General features: G+C 38.9%; 1 protein-coding gene across 2 annotated transcripts in view; it reads left to right on the forward strand.

Annotated features, from left to right (window-relative positions):
* Positions 1 to 601: 601 nt before the first annotated feature.
* The window catches only part of epha4b (eph receptor A4b), a 106,414-nt gene continuing 85,215 nt past the window's right edge, over positions 602 to 21,800 (forward strand). For both annotated transcript variants that reach the window (XM_024273351.2, XM_024273352.2), the window contains exons 1-2: positions 602 to 791; positions 20,597 to 20,661. In XM_024273351.2, the coding sequence (XP_024129119.1) occupies positions 686 to 791; positions 20,597 to 20,661 (171 nt within the window). In that variant the 5' untranslated portion in view covers positions 602 to 685. The remainder of the gene's footprint in view (positions 792 to 20,596; positions 20,662 to 21,800) is intronic.

Consider the following 21,800-nt stretch of genomic DNA (forward strand, 5'->3'; position numbering starts at 1 on the left):
TTAAAGCTAAAGTCCCATGAATGCACCTGCGTGAAATGTGTTCTTCACCTTTGACCATTGTGGAGCGGTGAGCTGCAGACACAGCCACACCCAGTAACCCTTTGGTGGGTTTACCCTAAGTCTAACCGTAATCCTAACCCTAAGCCTTCCTTAGGGTCTGTATGGCCAAGAAAAACATTTCAGTACTGAAAATTTCTGGTACATATTTGGTTTGGTCACAGTTAGGTCCACCTAATATTTAACTTGAGGTTTACAAATAAAAGGGACCGATTTTTTAAATTATTATTATTATCATCCTTTAACAGCGGAGATGTCGCAGGCGACAACTGAAACACACACTGACCTATCTTAATCAAACTGGGTTAAAAGGACTAAACTATTAAGTCCCATAAAAGTTTTATTTGAAGCTTCAACATATCCGTTCACCTGAAGTACTATATCATGTGTTTTTGTAGTGTAACTGATCCCCACGGCCTCTGCATCCACTCGGATGATCGACAGGAGGACCTTGCTGATTGTGGACCCTCCTTCTGCGCGTCGTCTCCTCCTCTCTCTCTCTCTCCTCCTTGCCCTCCCGTCTGCTCCCCCACCACCCCCCACCCTTCCTCTCCTCAATCGCGAAGCTGCGCTCACCGACTGGAAACCGCCAACAGGGATGCAGCGAGGGCGCAGCGCAGCCTGAAAAATGGCACCACAACGCGTCCCGTGGATCTATCCCTCCCTTCCCCTCGTGCTGCTTTTACACGCGTTGTCGCCGTCGGGCGCCTTAAGGAATTACCCGGAGAATGAAGGTGGGTGTGACAGGAGTTAGGAGGGAGTTACGGATCGGGATGGGGTGGTGGGAAAGCCCGACACCGGCGCGCTCTTTCCCCGGCACGAGGATGGAGCGCCGCGCGCTCCATCCTCGTGCCGGGGAAAGAGCGCAGCGCGGCGGTCAGACTCCCGTTAAGTGCCTGGCTCGGTTATGAATGATGTAGGAGGAAAAGCGGAGGGAAAGTGTTCGTCACGTTTTCTCTCTTCCCAGCACAGCCTATACTGACATTAAAATTGCATTAAACACACAGAGAGACAGACAGAGCTGCACTTTTGGACTTTATTCCAAATTGATGCGCTCCCCTTTAATCTTATTAAGATTGTGCCAAAAGAGCATCGGCATCTCTGTCAAAATCTCTCTTAATTATTCAAATCGTCATTATTACACTGGGAGAAATGCTGTGTTTTTTTCTGCAGCAATTACAGTAAATTTGTCACACGCTGCTGCAGAGCCTCTCTCAGTTATTATATTAACATCGATGCTCAGCCTGGAATTAGCCAATGCATTTACTTACTAACTACTCCTGACTGCTTGTTGGCCGGAGTTTTATGAGTTGGGCTGTTTAATGGCAAGTTAAGTGCAGAATCCATGTGCACAAAGTGAAATTTAAAAATCACCCCAAGTTGGGGGAATTCAATTGTGGACTTTTCTTGTTCTCTGTCAGTTTGACTGAAGATGATAGTTGGCCATTCAAGTCACAATGTGCAGTTTTTTTTAATCTTGTCTCTGATACTTGCTTTCTTTAAGTCCCACCTGCAAAATCCTGAATGAGCGGGATGGATTTAACAGTCAAATGATTCAGTGACAGGCCCTGCACAGGAATACTCTTGTATCTGAACAGAGTGAATGCATGTGACAGCAGAGAAGAGCACACAGAACAAAAAAGGTTCCACTAAAACACAGAGAAAGGAAAGAGGGTTTTTCTGAGACACAAACACAGCTGAAATATTCATTGGAAGTGGCATGAATGATGAACTGGAAGCCAAAAGGAAACTCCTGTTGATTTAGATAAATGCATGTCAGCCGCTGTGATTGTTCTCCGTTTGGATGATCCTGCAGAGGTAACTGATAGGCCAGAGGTTCCCTTGCCTTTTAGTTAACACTGAGGGCAGAGCTTGGGTTTCTTCTTCAATCAACTGGGTTGTTACCAACTATTTTAAAAGGGTATCTGTGTGAAGTGTGTGCACATAAGCGGCACAGTAATTCAATTAAGTCATTTTTTTTGCCTCTGCTCTACTTTTACCCTCTAACCTGCGAGGTTCCCTGCTGTGACCAAACGCTTTGTACTTCTTTGTCGCTGTGTGTGTGCTGCTGTACCTTGTGTTTGCCTATGAGTGTGCAAATTCTGCCCCCACGCACCCTAAGAGTTTTTTTTAGTAGATCCTCCCTCTACAGAAAAAAGTCGATTCACTGTAAAAAAAAATTGTACATTTTACTGTAAAAATGTGCCAGATTTTCACAGTAAAAAATAAGGTGTTACTTTAAACATTAGAGTAAAAAGTTCTTTTTGGGTAATATTTCTAATTTTTACTGTTAATAGCAACACATTAACCCTTGACAAATACAGCATAACACTGAAAAACACAGTAGAAAAATTGCAGTTTTGACATTATTGTTATATTTCACAGTTTCTTTTTGTAGAAAACTTTATGATAAGTTTCCTATAGGAACACCAAATTTATCCTATAAAAATGACAATGTCAGTCTACAAAATTAACAATCATTAATTAGGTTTCTGGATTTTACAGTAAAAATAAACATTTTAAGCAAGAATGACTTTTTTCATGACTGGTTGCTAACTGTCATGATTTTACAGTTTTTTCAGTAAAAATTACTGACATTTTTTACAGTGATATGTTAAAAGGAAATTCATTACACAGATCTGATAATGTCAGAGGGAAGTTATACCATCAGAGGAGTTATTAAATCATTCAAAGAAATTGGAAAATTTACAGTAAAATGGCAGAACTAGACGTTATTCTTTTAAATTTCATGATGGATTCATAAAGGAAACATTTTGTCAACAGTAAACAAACGAGAAAGAAGTGATGAGTTCCAACCCACCAGCAGAGGGAGCCTAACTCAACCCCTCTCAGTATGAGTAGGAAGGATTGCTGTAATAGCAGGGTGGATGTTCACAGGACTCCCCTTTTTTTGTTGGAGATTTCACATCCCTGTTTCCCCTCTAACACACTGTAACAATAGTGTTTTTTTTTTCGTCTTAGCTCTATCCCTGAAAATGCATTATGCCTGTGCAAGAACATGTTGGAAAAGGGAGCAGACTATTTATGTCCCTCCCCTCTACTGCTAAATTTATTCTGTAAATCCTAGAAAATTGGAAGTTTTCACATTTTCTTTTGTGGAAAACAAAAAAAAAAAAAATGAATGGATTTGTAGGTTTTCTACATGCAGCCTAAAAGTGGGTTAAAAAACAACAACACAACACAGACAAAAAGTGGTATTCAGTGGAAATTTATAGCTTTTTATCGAACTGCCTGAGGGTGTGTCAGGGGGGAAATTGCTGTGTTTCTGCTAAAGGTTACCATGAGGGTGATCAGTTTTAGTGCAGAGGCAAGCATACTATATGTAAAGCATGCCCTCTACTTAGACCCACACATACACACATCTTGTGATTCACACAAGATCCAGACTGTGGCATAATGTTGGGTCAAAGGTCTCATCCGGTTTAATTGCTTTAATCTATAATGGCTGCTTGTAGCTATTGGCAGAGCCATACCTCAGTAAGCATGTGCTCATGTGGATGAGGATGGAAAAAGATTGCCCTCCGCCCATGTAACAGCCGTGACCTTGGACCGAAGAGGATATAGATCTCCGCTCCCATCTGAGAAGCACTGAGCACTATCCTCTTCTTTTCCTTGACTCCAATTTCTTCACAATATCTATTTTTTATATGTGGCCTTTTGTGTTTTCTATCGCTTCAATCTCTTGATCCTCAGCTGCTTTTCCTCCTTGTACTCCTCACGCGTCGCTCTGACCTCAGACGGATCAGACAGGAGCCCACAGCCACTCCAGGTTTTCTGTAATGAGGTGGAGCCCCTTGAGCTGCTTAGCATAGAGCCACGCACAATAGATGTCTGCCCACATGCACACGCTCACCACATATTACCCCGTCCTAATGTATGACTGGGGGGCAGTTTGGTGGTCAGAGAATAATGTCGTATATTATGGAGGCTGACTGATAGATAAGGTTATAAATATGAGTTGGTGACAGGGAATGACTCTGCCACGAGCGCTTCATCTCATCATGGAGTCATTGTGCCCGTGTGCTGGTGAGTCTGTTTGGATGGGTGTGAGGAGACCGGGATAACGAGAAAAAAGGACATAGAGAGCAAAGATGAGCAACTCATTCTCTGTGAAGAAGGCCCTCTAAAAGTTAATACGATTGGTTAATAAAAAAATAGTTTTAGTCACAAAATAATCACTTTTATAGCCCTAGTGGTTATAATGCTACATTCACATCAGGCTCGGAAAAGCTAGTACTAGATAGCGACAGACCTGTGTGAGCACCATATGCTAAACGTTCAAAAATACCTGATTAGAGTGTTCTTGAACGCCCCATACGTAACTTAGAAGTTTAGCAATTAAACATTTGTGTTTATAGTCTTTCTTGACACAAATTCCTTTTGGTTATGAGCTAACTTCTAAACTGTCAATGCACCAGTGAAATTCACAAAGTTTGTTGAATGTAATTTTTAAATAAGTCTTCTTGTGGTTATTACTGTTGGTTTGCATGCAGGTCATAATGTAGTTGGAGAACCACAGGAATAACACTAATCTAGTGTGTTGCCAAATACATTTTAGACCTTAGTTTGGTCTGTTTTCACTTTTTTACTCTTGGATTTTAGAATAGCTGGTGGATATATTTACTAATGAGCATCTTCTGTGTAAAAATAGCATAACGGAGATGACAACCTAGCTAGTACAATATATTAGTGAGCTGATAATTGTACTTTTTGGAATTTTTTTTTGTTTGTTTTTACAATTTTTTTTGGTTCCTCAGATCTTTTACCTTTAAAACACGCTGCTGACGTATATTTAACTCTTGCTAGCTTGAAAATCTCTCTACCTTCTCACTGTACTGAACCGCACCAGGGTTCACTTGCAAGTGAACTATAGCCTTGTTTCCACTGAGCATTTCAGTGTGGTCCGGTCTGGTAAAGAGTAGTTTGGACCAGGTAATTCTGGCAAGCATTTCCATTCAGTTAAGCCTCGCTTCCAATGAGCGGTTTGTTTTGACTGCACATGCGTGATGTAGACAGCTAGCGTGTCAATGTTTCATTGTAATGCGACGACTATTAAAGCAACAACAATGGAGATCATTCAGCAGCTCGTCTTTTTCTTGCTTTACTTTTTGTACGTCGTCTTTAACAGGAATTTAATATTGTTTGAAAGAAGTTGCGAAGAATAAGAAGAATGGCAGAGGAAGAGGAAAATGGCATCGCTAGCTTAGCGCTATACTGGTGCTTTCTAATGTGTCATCACTTTCTACCAATCAACGGGTGGCTAAAGCGGCTCCGCCCCAACAAACCCATTTCACTTTTCTATGGACTAGCCGATGGGGCCCTCAAGAAGTACGGATCAGAATTGTTTAATGGGTCCATTTAACAATGGAAACGCTTAAAATAGAAGACCGTACCGCACTGTACTGGACCTGCTAAGTGGAAGCGAGGCTTTAGGGGGTAATCCGACTGGAAAAGTCATTTAGAGTGGCCTCCAGCAGAAATTTCTGTTCTGGACCAAAGCTTGTAAACAAAACTATGTAACTAAAAACCCCTTCAGTCATTGGACAGGAAATACAAGGACGGGGTAGCACAATGAGAGAAGGAACCATTGAAGTCCTGCACTTAATCTTTGTGGAGATACTGCAGTTCACTTTTTTAAACTTTATTTTTTGCTGACGTCTGTATGAACGTCAGGTACAACACTAATTTCTTTTGTATGGCGAAGGGTGGTTACTGAAGAGGTGACAGCTAAGAGCGTACGCTGAGAAGTGTTGATGACATATAGATTGTTGGTGAAACAGTGTGAAAAGCAATTTGTATCACCTTAAAAGTGGTTTTAATGAGCCGACATTCATCCAACTACATTTCAATGAGTTGGTGTGTGTCATCGTTGCTCCACTACTGTGTTTACATCTCGTAATGCCTGGCTACGGTGGCCGGTTTAGTTTAGTTGTTCTGCTCCGAGCGCGGAGTCTGTTCAGACTAAGCTAACTGGAGCTCAGTCCGATTGGAAACAAACTGAGACCACTTTGAAAGATGGGTCAGAGAGTGGTTCCTGGTCCCGGACCAGGGTCTGCTTCCGTCTGAAACTTTGTTCCAAGTTATTGGGAGAAACAAACCAATTGTGTCCAGTCTGAATACACCCGAAAAAAACTGGAAAACAAACAAACCTACTGAAAATTGATTATTAAATCAAGCAACCCAGAGAGAGTTTTTCTAAAAAAAAAGAAAACTAAATGTGCCTAACTTTTGCATGATTAAATGTAGTAACGTCAAAAAGAAGGCAATCACAAAAAGAAATTTGCTACTTCAACCGAACAAAAAACATTTAAAAAGAACACAAACTTTATTGCCTCTTTATTTTCCACACTCACAGATATAGTAACTCCCAGCATGCCCAGCATATCACTTCAATCTCCACTCTCGAGGATGAAAAAGGATGTGTCTTAACCAGCTACAATTGCACTTGAACGGCTTTCAAGGTTGAATGAATCCCGTCAGATGTCGAGTTCATTAATGTCAAAGAAAGTCTGCTGTCATTGTGGGATGTCGAATGGCTGCAGTGAGCTCTGGGTAAAAGTGGACTCCCGCTGCTTCACCATCGGCACGTTTTGCTGACCCCCCTCCCCCCTTCTGAGCTAGCCTCTAACTGCTGGTCATACCGCTGATCAGTGGGCCTTGACCACTCTCTAACCTACAGCCTTAAGAAATGCACTCCTCTTTCCTTATTGCCTCTGAACACGCTGCTGCTCCTCATCTTAGAAATATCGGAATTTGCTTTGTTCTACGCTTCTCCTTTCTCTTGTGTTCGTCCTGCAAGTTTGACTTGTGCTGAGTCTGTGAGAGATGGAATTACAGACAAACACCTGGGGATTTGAATCATAGATGCGGCATGTTTGCTGACCAATGCTCCTGTCTGTTCCCTGCTGACGAGTGGTGCTAAAAGCACTTTATGGGCAAAACAACCAGGAACTTCAAAGCTGAAAATATGTTCACATTTTTTTTGTGTGAAACGTAACCGTTTGCTGAAATTGTTTCTTTTATTCAAACGTCCATCCACAGTTGATGTCAGTAAAGAAAACTGGTCAAAATGAACCTTTAAAAAAAAAAGAAAGAAAAAATGCAGTTTCCCAGTGAAATTAGATGTCTAAAATGTTTTGTATCAAGGTCTGCACTAACAGTAGACCCGTCTAAAGACCTTTATCTGACATGTGATTTCATGTCTGCCTCCAACGCTCCGGCTGACTCCTCAGTCTAAAGGCCAATTTATCCCTCTGTGACCAACCACTGTGTGACAGCCAGTGGTTGGTCTGTGTGCGTGCTTGTGTATGCCCTCTTGTTTCGTGTTTAGAGACATTTCGATTTTGGAAATACCAGGGATGCTGCTCCTTTGATTCACCTCACACACATGGGTTTTGGTCTCCACAGATTCTGCTGCGTCAGTCCGTAATTGTGTAAAAAGATGTGTAGACGTTAGTATTTTACATGCGTTTGTTGCTCCTCGCTCTTGATGACTTGTGGGCTTGTTGGTAGAAGCTTATTAAAAAAACAAGTGTCTGAATCTGACTGGGTGTCACGGCTCAACATTGTAAGCATTCAACCAGCATGCACTAATACACACACACACATTTGAACCTCTTGAAGCTACAGACTAGTGCGGTGCTCCTGTCATTGTCTGTCAGAATATCATCTTTTATATCCTGCTAGTGCTGTCAGCACTAGTGTGAAATGGCAGAAGAGGCTAATATGCTTTCTTCTCCTGTCGAGGTCTAAAATCCGAAGCTGTGGTGATGAATATTTCCATAAAACATTTCCAGAATCATGTATCTTTTGCACTTTTTGGTCACCAGAATTTTATTTGTATGCATCGTCTTTCTGTCAACGATCTTTCTTGCATATCTGCATTCCATTTCCTGAAATGCTGTCATGCAGTCTGTCAGTTAAGGACAAGAAACAGCTCAGATATTTTGTAGATTCCTCTATGTTGTTGAACCTGAAAGGCAACTGAGTGCCATGAAACATTTGATTTGAATACTTCAAAAGACCTAAGCTCTTTTTGGCTTTTCTTTAAGGTTTTTCAGAAGCAGCAGCACGTTTTCCCTTCCAGTATGGATTGGTTTTAGCCAATAAAATCTTAAGAAAAATCCATACAAGTAAAACAATAAGAGAGTATTTTACACTGGAGTTGTCAGTAAAGAATCAACTTGAGCTGTAGTCATCTACACGGCCTTAGCGTAGGGTATCTTGTCAAAGTCAGGTCTAATCTAGACCATGGTTCATTTTGCTGAATAGTTTGGCTTATGTGGCTGATATACACGCTCACCTGAACCGTGAGTGGATCAAATAAGTATAGACACGGACTCTGGTGCATCTTATTCCTTATTTACTCTGGTAAGTCTGCGTTGTGTCTCTTTTGTGTTGACAAAAAAGTTAGGACATTCATTAATCAATTGGAAGGTTTACATCGTCTCTGTTATGTCTGACGTCCAGTCCATCCCTCCGCATCTTAACACAAGAATTCAGCCATGGATGATGAAAGTTTAATTTTTGAAGTACAAAAGACAGAACATCATTTATTTTACAAGAGATCAGTGAGGAAGGAGTGGGCTTGAGGCCGATTGCCTAAGTTTTGGATGTTGATGTTAAGACAAGCCACTCCTCCGAAAGCCATGGGGGAGGGGGGATGGACCACAGACACGATAGAGACCATGTAAAGCTAACAGACGTGAGATAGATTCCTCATAAAATGCAAGGAAGGACTAGTGTACATCAGGTAAATGCTCCATGAACTTTTCCTGGACCAACGAGCAGAAGCAGAACAAAGGACGCAAATGGAAAAAGTGCAAAGAAAAGTGGCCACAGTGTGAACTATGTGGAGGGTGAAGCCGGTGTTTGTAGAGGTGTAGACGTGTAATTATACCTGATTGACTGAAAGCTAGCTCCGGTTTTCTCTTTTAATGCTTCTTTTATGTCCTAGTCAGAGCTTGTTCAATGTCACCAAATCAGCAGCTAGAACTGTAATATATTTTTCAGTTATCCAATTTCTCTATAATTCTAGTGTATACTTTGTACATTGAGATTTTTACTATGTATACTTTTTGTAAGCTGCTGAAAACCATATTTCCCTTAAGGGTGCCATCCCAAAGGGATCAATAAACCTAAGTCTAAGTCTAAGTCTAAGTCAGTCTTTCGTTTGTGTAAGAACAGATTAAACTAAATAGGGGCACCACGATTAGTCGACTAATTGACTATTAAAATAGTCGACGTATAATTTGATAATTGATTAGTCATTACTTTATATTGTATGGAGTCGGAGTTTAGTAAACTTGAAAGTAACAATAGCATCATGCTAGCTTTTTGGACTATTTTGGCATTTATTAAGGTTTTTTTAGGCTAATTTGGAGTTAAGCTAATATTTCAGCTACATGCTAGCTATTTTGGGTAATTTAGGATTTTTTCAGTTTTTTAGGCTAATTTGGAGTTTAGCTAATATTTCAATTGCATGCTAGCAGTTTTGTCTAACTTAGGCTTTTTTTTTTGTTTTTTAGGCTAATTTCACATTTAACTAATATTTTTGCTGGCTATCAGCTTCAGCATTATCAGCTATAAATTTTAGCATCTTCAACTATCAACACTAGCATCTCCCACGGCCAAATTCAGCTTACAACATTCACACTAGCATTATTGCAGGTAATGCTATATATCTAATTCTGAGTTAGTTTAAAGCTAATGATAGTTCAGATGTGTACTTTACATCCAGTTTGCGCATGACCCGATTAGTCGACTAATCGTAAAAAATAATCGGTGATTGGTCAACTATTAAAGTAATCGTATGTGGTAGGATGTAGAGACAAGAGAGGGGGATTTATCTGTATGTAATTTTGGATGTTCAAAATGTGTGCATAACATGACACTAAGCATTGACTTTAATTTGATTAAAGACAAAAATACATGTTTTTGTCAATATGGTTAAAGACAATGGATACACACTATTTTACTTGGAAAAAAAATATTTTAACAAATGGTTTGTGTACTGAATGCATGTTTTTGTATTTCACATTATTTTACAAACACCCCCTAGAAGAAAAGTTGCTATCTCCGAGTTTGTCTTTAGTGATGACTTGTGATTGTGAAATCCAGCTGCCACTTACTGAAAGCATGCGCGCAGAAAGTTAATTGAATTTTATTTGCTTTGCATAATCAGCTTTTACCCTCACTGATCTGCTGCCGTTTATCTCTCAAGTAAATATTCATATTCTCTCGTGTTATTATTACCTGGCATGCTTTCCAATATATTTCCTTTTAATCATCATTATTTTGCGCTGCCTGCTCCTGAATTTCATTTTGTGCTTGTTGAAGTAGAAGTCATCTACCTCACATTAAATGTGTTGGAAAAAAACAGACATTTGCTAAATCTAAAGGGAATTACAATTGGAATTTAGGTTTAAAGTCTTTAAAGTATTTATCAATAAAATCATTTTGCAGAAAGTGATCATACAGAAATTTCCTCAGAAATCATGTGAACTAATTCCCAAATGAAAATGTCTTACAGGAAAAAGGCGCTGGATTTGCCAACTTTAAACATTGAAATGCTGCATAAATAAACAGCTCATGATGCAGCGTGAAATCTGCTAAAATGAAAGCTAATTTCCCCGTAGAAGTCACTTAAATCAAAAATGAAAGAGAAGTTATGGTGATGAAACAGACTTCAAAATAAAGCACCAATTGTTCTCAGTGGGCAGCAAACATTGAGAAAATTAACAACGTTGCATTACATAACATGTAGAATTTCCACCATGTGGACAAGCACTGTACATGGTGCATAAAATATACTGTACACTTCTATATCTATTCAGTGAGAGAAAGAGAAGAGACCTGAAAGGAGACACGACTTCAATAAAATGACATGAAGGAAGGATGAAAGCACAGATGAGAGAGAGAAATGAAGGACTGATTGAAATCCTCTTGTGGTTTGTGGATGAGTGGAGAGGGGACTGATTTGAAGGCAGAGAGAGTAGAAGTCCACATAGGAGGCACGCTTATTTGTAAAGTTCAGATCTGAAGTCCTCTCACTACTTCATCCTCCTTCGCCATCCACTCATTGGTTGCCCTGACAACACCCTCAGCAGTTGAACTGCTCTTTCGGTGCAGTGGAGGCGAGGGGGGAGGTCTTGTGCTGGGATTACTCCTGACAGAATCAAAGTGAAAATGTGTGTATCTGTTAGTGTTTAGCCGAAGCAAAAATGTCTCCAACAAAAAAGACTTTTCTATCTTTTTAACTGTCAGTTTTGTTGCTAAACATGTGAAGCCCACTACATCAAAGAATTGACTGAAAATTCTCATTTTTAAATTAAAATAAATACAGAAAAAATAATTAAGCATCATTTTTTATGAGTTGTATCAATTATGATATGTTGGGTGATTTGGTAAGTTTTTTTTTACTAAATGAATGTCAGTTTAAGATGCAAAAATATTATGAAAAAAAGCATATTTTTACCCACTGTCTCAAACTTAATCCGCACATTTTTAATATGGTTTAACTTTAAGTATAACAAGTTAATTTTCAACAAATTCAAACATTTTCAGTAGAATAAGTAGTCATTTGAAAAAATGAATAACAGCAGACGAGTTGTTCTCACCATAAAGTTATGAAAATTAGCAAAACCTTTCCCGCCAAAAGTGTTAATGGAAGCCACCATTTTGAAATGAGCAGGAAAAATCCTCCTACTGCCCCTAGTGGAATGATGGCGAACTACAGGGCAGAAAAGATGGGCCAAATTATATACTATGGGTTTTTAAAGTCCCCATTTAATGAAAATTCTGTTTTTTGAGTTTTTAATGCGTATGTGTGGCATTTTTCTTATGAAAGACAACAAATGTAACAAGAAATAATCTTGTTTTTTTTTTCATTTCCGAGTATTTCAGATTTTAAATCTCTGTCAATAAAACTGTTGCAGACAGACTCTGTTTGAATGAATGAGCCTGAATGCATTTCTCTGTCAAATATCACACATTATTATTTATAGCTTTAAATGCCATATGAATAAAAAGTATGGAGATTTTAGCATTTTTGATAAAAGAATTGGACTGTTTCGCATCACCGAAAAGTTAATTAAATTACTTATGTATCGATTCATGGACCAGATATTGAGATGCGTATCGAATCGTGTGAGAGGGAAAGATACACACAAAAGGAATTTATATTTATTCATTTACTAAATGAAGTAAACAGAAAGAATTATAAGCAAAAGCATGGCTTGTAGTATTTTTAAAATAAACGATTGGTCAATAGAAATATGATATAATACTATAGAATGAAGAAAATAAAGAGTGCAGTTTTATAGGGTAAATGGATGGGCTTCCCCTCATCAGTAGCGTAATAGCTTGAGAATTTCAGCTGTAATCGCCGTGTTCCTGGTGGAAATGACCGACCTGGCGTTAGTCCTTCTGGGGAGTTTCCACAGGAGGATTTTTGTGTCTCATCAACCAGACGGAGTCGTCAGCTTCCATTGTGGAGAGACTAAAAAATCACCAGCAATAATATTGCTGTTACCCTTAAAATTCTTTATAAATGGTCCAAACCCAAATCATTTAAGCATAAAGCTTATTTATGTGGAATGGAAAAAGCATATTCATGAAAAACCTATTTGTAGAAATTAGGCTTAATCTTAAATGCAAAACATCCTTTATCTGTTCTGTAGTTAAATGGAATGATTATTCCACCTCTTTCATTTGCATATTCCTTCATTTTTTTTCTATTAACAGAGGATTTTTTTCTCGTAGAGAAGACTTTGATTAAAAGAAACTGCACTCAGCATTATTTTCTTTTTTTTCAGAAAACAACTTTAAGTGAGCAAGAAATAAACAGTTTTTCTAGTTTTGGAGGAATGCCGTGAAGGTGAAGTCAGCAAGGCTCTCAGTTCCGTTTCAATTTACGGTAGTTTAAAAGTTTTAATGAACTCATTATGGGCTATTATATTTTTACCAAGCGCCCAGCCTGCGCGGTGGCCTTTTGTGTTTGCAGCACTGGCACAGTCCTGAGATGTGTGTGGGTTTTGTGTGCGCCTAAGTGTGTTTAAGCATTCTGGCCTCTTTGTGTGCCAGTCTGGCTGTTGGCAGTGCCTTTGATTCTTGGCAGGTGGATCACAGCTTCTTGCAGCCCAGCTGAAGCGGTGGATGCTATCCAGTGAGAGGGTGGCAGAGAGACATAGAAAGACAAAGAAGGGGATAAAGAAAAGAGGAGAAGGCTGGGAGACACATTACTTCCCAAGGGAGGAAGCAGATGAGAGAAGGAAAACAGACACAAGGAGAACAGCGAGAAAAAAAAAAGTTCAGTGTTTTCTGCACTTAGGTGGGTACATTTCCAAACAACATGCATGTGGAGGCATTTTTAATTCCCATATTGATCGCCCACCTCCTCATTTTCCACCATCATAATGTAAACCTCACAGTTTGGCAAAGAAAATCGATGAGACAGCTTGTCGCTGTAACCAGATGCCCCCACAGTAATCAGATTACATGTCGAACGGATCTGCACATTTATTTATATTTTTTTCAACAAAAGTCTGTAAAAAATGACATTGTCCCCGTGTCTTGGTTCTATTTTTGCTTCCGTGCCGTCCTGAAAAAGCAGCTCCTCTCTGGGTGTAATATGTCATGTTTAGCCGATCACCACGCTGGTAATTGCATGTGTATGTCTGCATCAAGGAATTAGAGAGGGGCTCGAACATGATCCTTGTCCAAGTGAGCGATGATGAGCCCGTTTTTGTTTTTATTACAGGCTGAAGTAGGCCTGGCCCAGGCTTATATTTCACATAGCTTCACAATTTAGCAAAGTCCTCAGAGAGACCCAAAGCAGCAAGGAGAAAATGTCTGAGGTCAGAAAGAATCCGGGTTTTGAGAAAAGCCTTCATTTTGCATTTTCTCCCCCTCACAGACACACACACACATATATGCATAGTGTCTATGTCAGCAGACAGGAAGCCATTGCTAATTCACTATTGATCAGCATAGTCATTGATTACAAGTGATAAGTGGTATTGACAGTAGGTGTGTGAGAAGAGAAGAAATTGTTAATGTTTCCTAAGCGGGGTGAAAAATGGGATCTACAGTCCCACTCTGATCACCTTATGATCTATTTTAAAAGCGTTCCCAGTGGTCTTTTAATGATGATTATGCCCTTTTCAGACAAAATTTAAAAAACAGGGTTTCTAGGATGTAGTTTTTGCAGAGTAGCATAGTTGTAGGTTGTAAGTGGGAGTATTGGCAGCAAGCCTGCCCTCATTTCCCATGATCTCTTTGTTTGCACTCTCTCCTACTGACTTACAACCCCTCATAATCCCTAATTGAACATTACAGGTGAGCAATTTCTTTGGAGGCCGAAAACCGCCATCTCAGCAAAAATAAAAAGTAACTATAAACATAAAAGTGATCGCAACAAAAATAAGAAAGTAAGTAGGAACAAAAAATGTAATGCAAAGAAGAAAGCTACCACAGAAGTCAATAACCGGGGATTGTTTTTGCTGATGGATGCACCAGAAGTGACCTGTTTTTTTTCTAGATAGACTGCTGCGAGAAGAATATTTAATAATCTATTGATTTTGTTAGTCAAGTATTATATTTACAAAACTAAATGGTCCACATGGGTTGACCTGTCCCGGTCCGCAGCCACAAAAAGGTTGCGGACCACTGAAATACATCACTGCTAGAAGCTTTTCAAACAGCATTTTTCTGTCTGCTCCTGATGTACAATGAGTTGAATAAAGAGTGAGTTATATAAAACGCTAAAAGAACATGTTAAAACACTACAACACATGATTAAAAAACTGGAGTTTGAGCCCAAAAGTTTGCAAATATTATTAACTAATTTCCGTAAATGACTTTTCAGTTTTAAATAATCATTTTTCAATACATATTTCATATAGACTTCTACTATAATATAAGTGAAATAGGGGAAATATGTTGTGTAAAGATCAAATGGTAAACAATGATATTTTTTCTGCAATATGTTTGGAGTTCCTCGTTTGGAGGCTGTAAAATATACTTTATCACACTATAAAACACATCAGCAGTAACAGTATTGGCATTTCTGCCATCGCTATAAACGAATTTTATGTGTTGGAAATGGCTCATTTTTACAACTTGATGTCAAATAACATTTTGCACATCTATTATCGGCAAAAAGTAGCAGTTGTGGAGTTTTTTCATCGAGTTTTAGCATCTCTTTCCCCACTTTGGAGTGGTACTTCTCAGTCTATCTTCATTTTTAGATAAATGCTTACTGAGGCTTCTATAAGAGCATGCTATTTCTGTAGCCGACTTGAATCACTCTCCTCTTGCACTCGCATTGCATCATCATGTGTTGGAGTCAAAAGCTGTAGTTGATGGGAGACCACCATGATCTTACACAGTATTCCTTCACCTCCATGAAGGTAACTTCACGTTTTATAACGTTCAAATTGATCTGAAAATTCGATTTCTGTATGTCATTGTAATTGCATCTACTAGAGGGTGGATTGGAACGGGGAGAGGTAACTTTGCTCAACAATGATGTCAGTAACATGTCTGTTTAATTGGTTGTTAAGTTTGCCAATTTTTACCATAAACCTCATCACAGATGTGAAATTTAGCAAGTATGAAGTATATAAAATAGCAGCAATCTTGTTATCTGAACAATCTCACACAAGTCCTACCCTAAATGACTGCATGTTTAAGTAGATAATTGCTATAATTTAAGTTTATTTTGAAAGGTGCTGTAATGTCTTCCACAGAAGAATGTTTTTTTTATTCTATTTTAAAAGCAGCCAGCTGTAAAAATTCCTCTGACCGGATTGCCTAGTAAACTAACCAAAAGCAAGTTTAGCTGTTTGCAAAAAAGGAAACTGGCAGAACTAATCCATAAGTCTTTACACGTAGCTTTGAAAAATGCTGCATTCTACAAAGGGGTTGCAGTACCTTTAAAAGATTAAAAAATAAAAGCACAGATGGAAACAAATTAGTTGCTTCTTCCTCCTGCAACATTGCTTACCACTAATCCGTTATAATTCCTTCAATAAAAAACATCAAGTTAACTTAGTGAAGTCAAGGTGGAACGCTGGAAATATGAGGACGTCATGGGTTATAGGAATGCCACAATTCTTAGCTAAAACTGTAAACTGAATTGTGGAGAAAGTATGTTTACCTTAAAGTTGTGCTAAATTTAAGAAGGATTTATTATTTGTTGTGAGTGGTTAAGTGAGATGTTACACCTGCTAACCTCTGCATGTTTGTTGATGAGGAAGAAAGTGACCAAAAAGCTTAATTGAAATGTAGTCCTATTAATAAAAAGTTGGATTTGGACTATTTTTCACAAAAGTTTTGGTCTCACCGACTCAAATACAAAAAAAGAACATTTTTTACTACACTCTGACTCTATATAATGTCAAGTAACGACTAATCGACTATGAAATTAGTCGTTGACTATTTTATAGTTAATTAGTCGCCGATTAGTCGACTAATTGTGGTTGCCTTACGAGGTATAAAAGTGTAACATAGTATAAAAGTATTTTAAAAGCCCTAATTTAGTATAAAAACCTTCATAAGCCAATTGAAAGCTATATTTCATTGTTACGTGGTTATTAGCAAAAGAACAAAAAAGGATATTTTTGAATTTTTTTGTGTTTTGGTTGTTTTGTAATACGCAAATCTGAAGTACCGAACTGAAAGCAAACTGCAATCCAAAAAGTGAGGTTTAAATTGAATTGTAGAGAAACAAAATCGTGAAATCCTTGAAGCTACGTTCATTTTGCCATTGATCACACGCGTTCAGTCAACCACTTTCAACGAAAAGTCTATGTAAACGCACAGTTTGGGGTTTCATGTCCAAAACGTTGCTACACAAGTTTCTACAAACGTTTTTGGACTGAACGCATACCCTCTGAACTAAACTTAAATTCAGCTTTGGCAGAGATGAAAGGATGTCGTCCCTTTTGATTCATAGAAGTGCCAACCGTTGGAAAACTGATCATGGAATTAATACCCGCGGTTTGTCTGGAAGATCAAGTCTTTGATGTTTTGCAATAAAGCTGTGAAAGAAAAAAAATTGCACCACTTCGACATTTCGCACCAAGAAGCCCCTTCCTGCTTGACCAGTGTGAACACCATGAGCCAAAAACATGATGGGAGTTTGGTGTGTTCTTGAACCTGCGTTACTTGCACGGTGTGTCCGTAGCTCACTAAGTACGTTATTAATTTAGCTTGTTGTAAATATGTCGTCTTTATTAGTTGGGTAAAATTGCACAATATATTTGCTGCTACTTTAAAAAATATACACAAAATATTTTAAATTGAGTGTAAGTTTTTCACTTAGTTTGTTGCAAATCCGAGCAACATTCATGTTGCTCAGATGTCCTTGTCGTGTGTGCCTCTAAATAATTTGAATCAAGAAATTTCATGTTTTTATCTATAGAGCATTTTGTTAATTTATTTATTTAAGATGAGTAAATGAGTATTTCAGAAAGGAGATGACATATTTCTGTTCCAGACGGCTGTACCTGAAACAGACAGTTTCGCAAACATTGTCAGTCAGAGGCTTTTATTTCTTCACAGAGACATATCTGTGCTCAAAAACAAGGTCCAGAAATTATATACTATTATACCATTATGCCCCATTGCTGCTCACTGCTCAAAAGCCTGTGAACTGAAGAAAGCAGTCTAAATGGTCTTTAGTTCCTGTGAATGCACGCATGAGCTGCAGGCCTCTTCTGACCTTTTCCTGCACAGCATCCTTCCTCCTGCTTCTCAGCCCTCTCATTTAGTCCACCTCTCTGCTCAGCTAGATTATTAGTATACTTCTTAGTGTCATTATACAATATATGTGCAGCCTTCGTTCATAATCTCGTCTGCTTTCAGAACCTTCCCTCAGAAACAGTGTGTGTGCTGTTGGTGCACCGAGCGCATGCACACGCTCACACTAACGCAGCGTGGCAGCCCTCCCTGCTGTCATGGTGTGTTGAGCTGATGATCAGCATGAGCTTGAGAAGAAGGGATGAAAACATAGGAACAAGCTCATTTTTTGCTACCAAACTTTTGTTGGTCAGCTGATTGATTAGTCAGATAAGACTACTACTAGTTTTTGCCAGTCACTACCACTTCTATATAAAAAAATTGACTGATTATTGTAAATTTCGCCATGCGGGTGATCTTAGATCTGTTCATTGAAAATTACAGCTCAGAGATTTTAATGAGGGCTTCATAGCCTCTCACTGAGAGAAGAACAAAAAAGAAGTCCCAATTCTGTAAATGAGTAAAACATGCTAAAGCTTTGATTTGGAGCAGAGTGAGTTAAGCCTCTCATGGAGGACTTTCTCCTGAAATGTGAGCAGGTTTTCATTACGCCTCCTGCTGGTCATGCTGTCACCTCATCCTTCCAGCTTTCATTCTCACCTTCCTCCGTCCTCCCCTGACTTCCTCCCGCCACGTGGAGATCCCGCACTCAAAACAATGTGCATTGGTTTGACTGTTGCTCTTTGTCCTTGATGGTCGACTGCTCTTTAAGTGATGCTCCAGTGTTCACACTGACTGAACCAGCTCTCAGACCAGGCCGGCAACAAAAGACAACCCACTGCTTTTGTTGCTTTCAGAAGGAACTTCATTGAAGAAAATAAATGAAGGTTTTTGTGTGGTTGTAAAGCTTATGGTGAAAAACCATTTTAACATCTAACAAGACTTGTCTGCCTTAAAAGCAGTTTTTTTAAAATTACGTCTTTTGGATTGTTTTTGAACAAACTTTTATGCTCAGCATAAGAAGTTATAGGAAATATAAAAAAATAAAGAGTTGTAACAAACATGAACTCAAACTTAACGTCCCCTATGGCAATGTAAAAAAAAAAAAAAACATTCACAGTAATGTTTTAATTATGATTAATTTTTAACCAAAATCCCACCACCTAAATGTCTTAAAAAGCTATCTTTCGTGTTAATCTGAAGCCTCCATTTCCAAAATCTCCTCTAAAGGGGGCGTGACTTTTGGAGCTAAGCTGAGTAGCTCCACCCCTGATCCCCCCTGTCTGATTATGATAGCTCTGTCTCTCGCCAGCGTAAATCTTCACTGCTGCTACATAAAAATTTCAAGCTATTTCAGTAATGTCCACCATATCGTTTTGAGCTGGGACGAGGAAGTGAAGGACCAAACTTCCTCCAAAAGCCAGATTTTTTCCCTTTCCAGTTCACCAAAGACTCTTTTAGCTAATTATCAATTGTTTATTGACGTTGCTGTGACCAATACATTCAATCCATTGGTTTCTCAGAGCAGAGTCTTTGGGAAAATAATAAAAACTAACATCAAAATGATCTTGCGATGATTTATAATCCTTTACAACTGCTGTCAAATGAGCCGCACATGTTCTTGTAGCATTTTTGACATAAAGAAGGACAGAAAATTTAAGTTTATCTTATTGGTGCCTTGAACTCCAACTTCACTATGTTTGTATCAATTGTAAAAATTGTTCCCAGTGGTCTTTTAATTATGGCTATGTCTGAATTCCTCCATTACACACTATATAGTGTGTTCACCATTTTGTAGTGCTGTTTGAATCTACAGTTCCAAAAATTTAATGCCCCAGAAATTTCCCAGAAGTCTTTGTGAAATACCAGCGTGCACTGATACTCACTACATTGGCGAATATAGACCACAATGCATTGCGTTTGAACAATTAAAATAAAATAAATGTGTTTAAACGCAATTTTTTAACACACCATCAACGTTGTCATCATCGAAAGACAGTGGATTTAGAAATACACGTTTTAAAATGGTTGTATAGATTTGCCATTTGATGGTGTCTGAATTACTTTTAAAATCCAGGGCACTAGATAGTTCTGCACTATATAGCCATTTTTAGCAGTTAGGGATTAGGGTGAGAATTCGGACATGCCATGCTCTTTTTATCCAAAAACCCTATGCCATTTTAAAGACATATTTTCTGCTGCGCAACAGGAGCTTATTAAAAACTTTGCCTCTGAGTTGTGGACAAAAATGTTGGCGCAGAAGTTAAAGTTGTTAAAAATGGACATTGATGATCCCTGCTGAATGCACAGACAATCAGATTGAAAATGATAATATAAAAAAAAAAAAAAAATTGTTTGAGTATTTCTTTACAAAAATGTACTGTGAATCGCGAGGAGATGAAAATCTTGCAAAATTATGTTACAAAAAGCTTGTAGTCATGTTGGTCATAAGCTCCCTGCTCCACATTATTCCGATGCAACCACTTGCAGACAAATAGATTCATGTATGTCGTTGTTTTCCTTGTCTGAGATGGTATATTGCTGAAAACTGTATAGCTGGATAACTAACTATTTTGGCAAAAAAATGGCATAATCATAATTAAAAGACCACTGGGAAAGCTTTTATAAAAATCAAAAGATGATTGTAGTGGAACTTTGAGAAAAAAATCTTGAGATGTTTTGTGCGCATGTCCTTCCATTATTTATATAGAACAACAAAAATTGTATTTGCATGTAATGTTTATTTTTCCTCTGTTTTTCTCTTCTGTCACTACAGTTACTTTGCTGGATTCGATGTCGGCGCTGGCCGACCTCGGCTGGGAGGCTTACCCGAGTGAGGGGGTGAGTATGTGCCGTGCAGCGAACGCACACAAACAAACATCTGTCATTTTCTCTCCATGCATGTTTCTGGGATTTGAAGTATGACTCTGATTACAACTAGCATGTTGTGTTTTTCTTCTGCGGGTGCAGGCAGGGACCGGGGGCAGGGAGTGTGTTTTAAGCGCGCTTGCTAAATCGGGCGTCTGCAGGGGGAGTTCACAAATTATTTCTGCTGTGGTGAAAACTCGGCGGCTCCACAGCCTGCATTCGAGTTTTGGTAAGGACAGAAAAGACATGGTGATGTAGTAAATATTCTTACGTAAGAGGAGGCGGTGTGTACAAGTTGTTGGTATCTGCATGTGTTGGTTGGAGATGAAAGTGTTGCATAACTGGCCTTTTTCAGGTACAGGGACCAGGGGAGTCTGTAGTGCAGCCACCATGAATCCGAAAATGACAACAGAGAATGCGTGGGGAGTAAGAGTGCATAGAGGGGAAGAGCGACAAAGTGCATTCAGTGGAGCGCGATCTGTATGTCACTGTAGTGCAGGAGCTGTTGAATGGCACTGAATTAATTCCATTTCCTCTCGAGTCACACTTCTTTCTTTCTTCCCTTTCCACCATTCAGCATCGGTGTGGTAAATTGCAGGATGCCACACGTGGTTTCATGGTTTTGTGCAGCGGAGAGGAAGATGAAGTGAGCAGAGCTGAGCAAGGTTGTTTTCTCAAGCAATCAAGGGTATCAAGTTCAGCAGAATGAAATGCGCTGATTTGTGTGGTCTCATTGTGGACGCCTGTGTACAAGCCTTTCATATTTTCAGCAAAATGCGTTTCATCTGTGGTCAAGCTAAGAGGTTGAATCAGATTAAAAAAACAAGTACACATGCAGGGATTATTGAGAGCATATTTCAGGTTGGGTAGAACAGAAAAGCATGTGTCATTATTTCAAAATCAAAGAAAAGTGAAGACAGGAGATCAAAGGAGCGTCTCTTTCCTTTACTGTCAACAAATCTGGCATTTCCTCTCTATGCAGCAGAAATGATGAAACTGAGTTCTTTGTCCACCAACCTTCACTGCTGAAGGAACCTCATAAACAAATACGGAGTGGAACCCTACATGAAACTTGTTGGGATTAAAGAAAATCCCCAAAGTCTGTTTTAAAG

Source organism: Oryzias melastigma, linkage group LG17 (assembly GCF_002922805.2).
Source record: "Oryzias melastigma strain HK-1 linkage group LG17, ASM292280v2, whole genome shotgun sequence".
NCBI classification, from domain to species: Eukaryota; Metazoa; Chordata; class Actinopteri; order Beloniformes; family Adrianichthyidae; genus Oryzias; species Oryzias melastigma.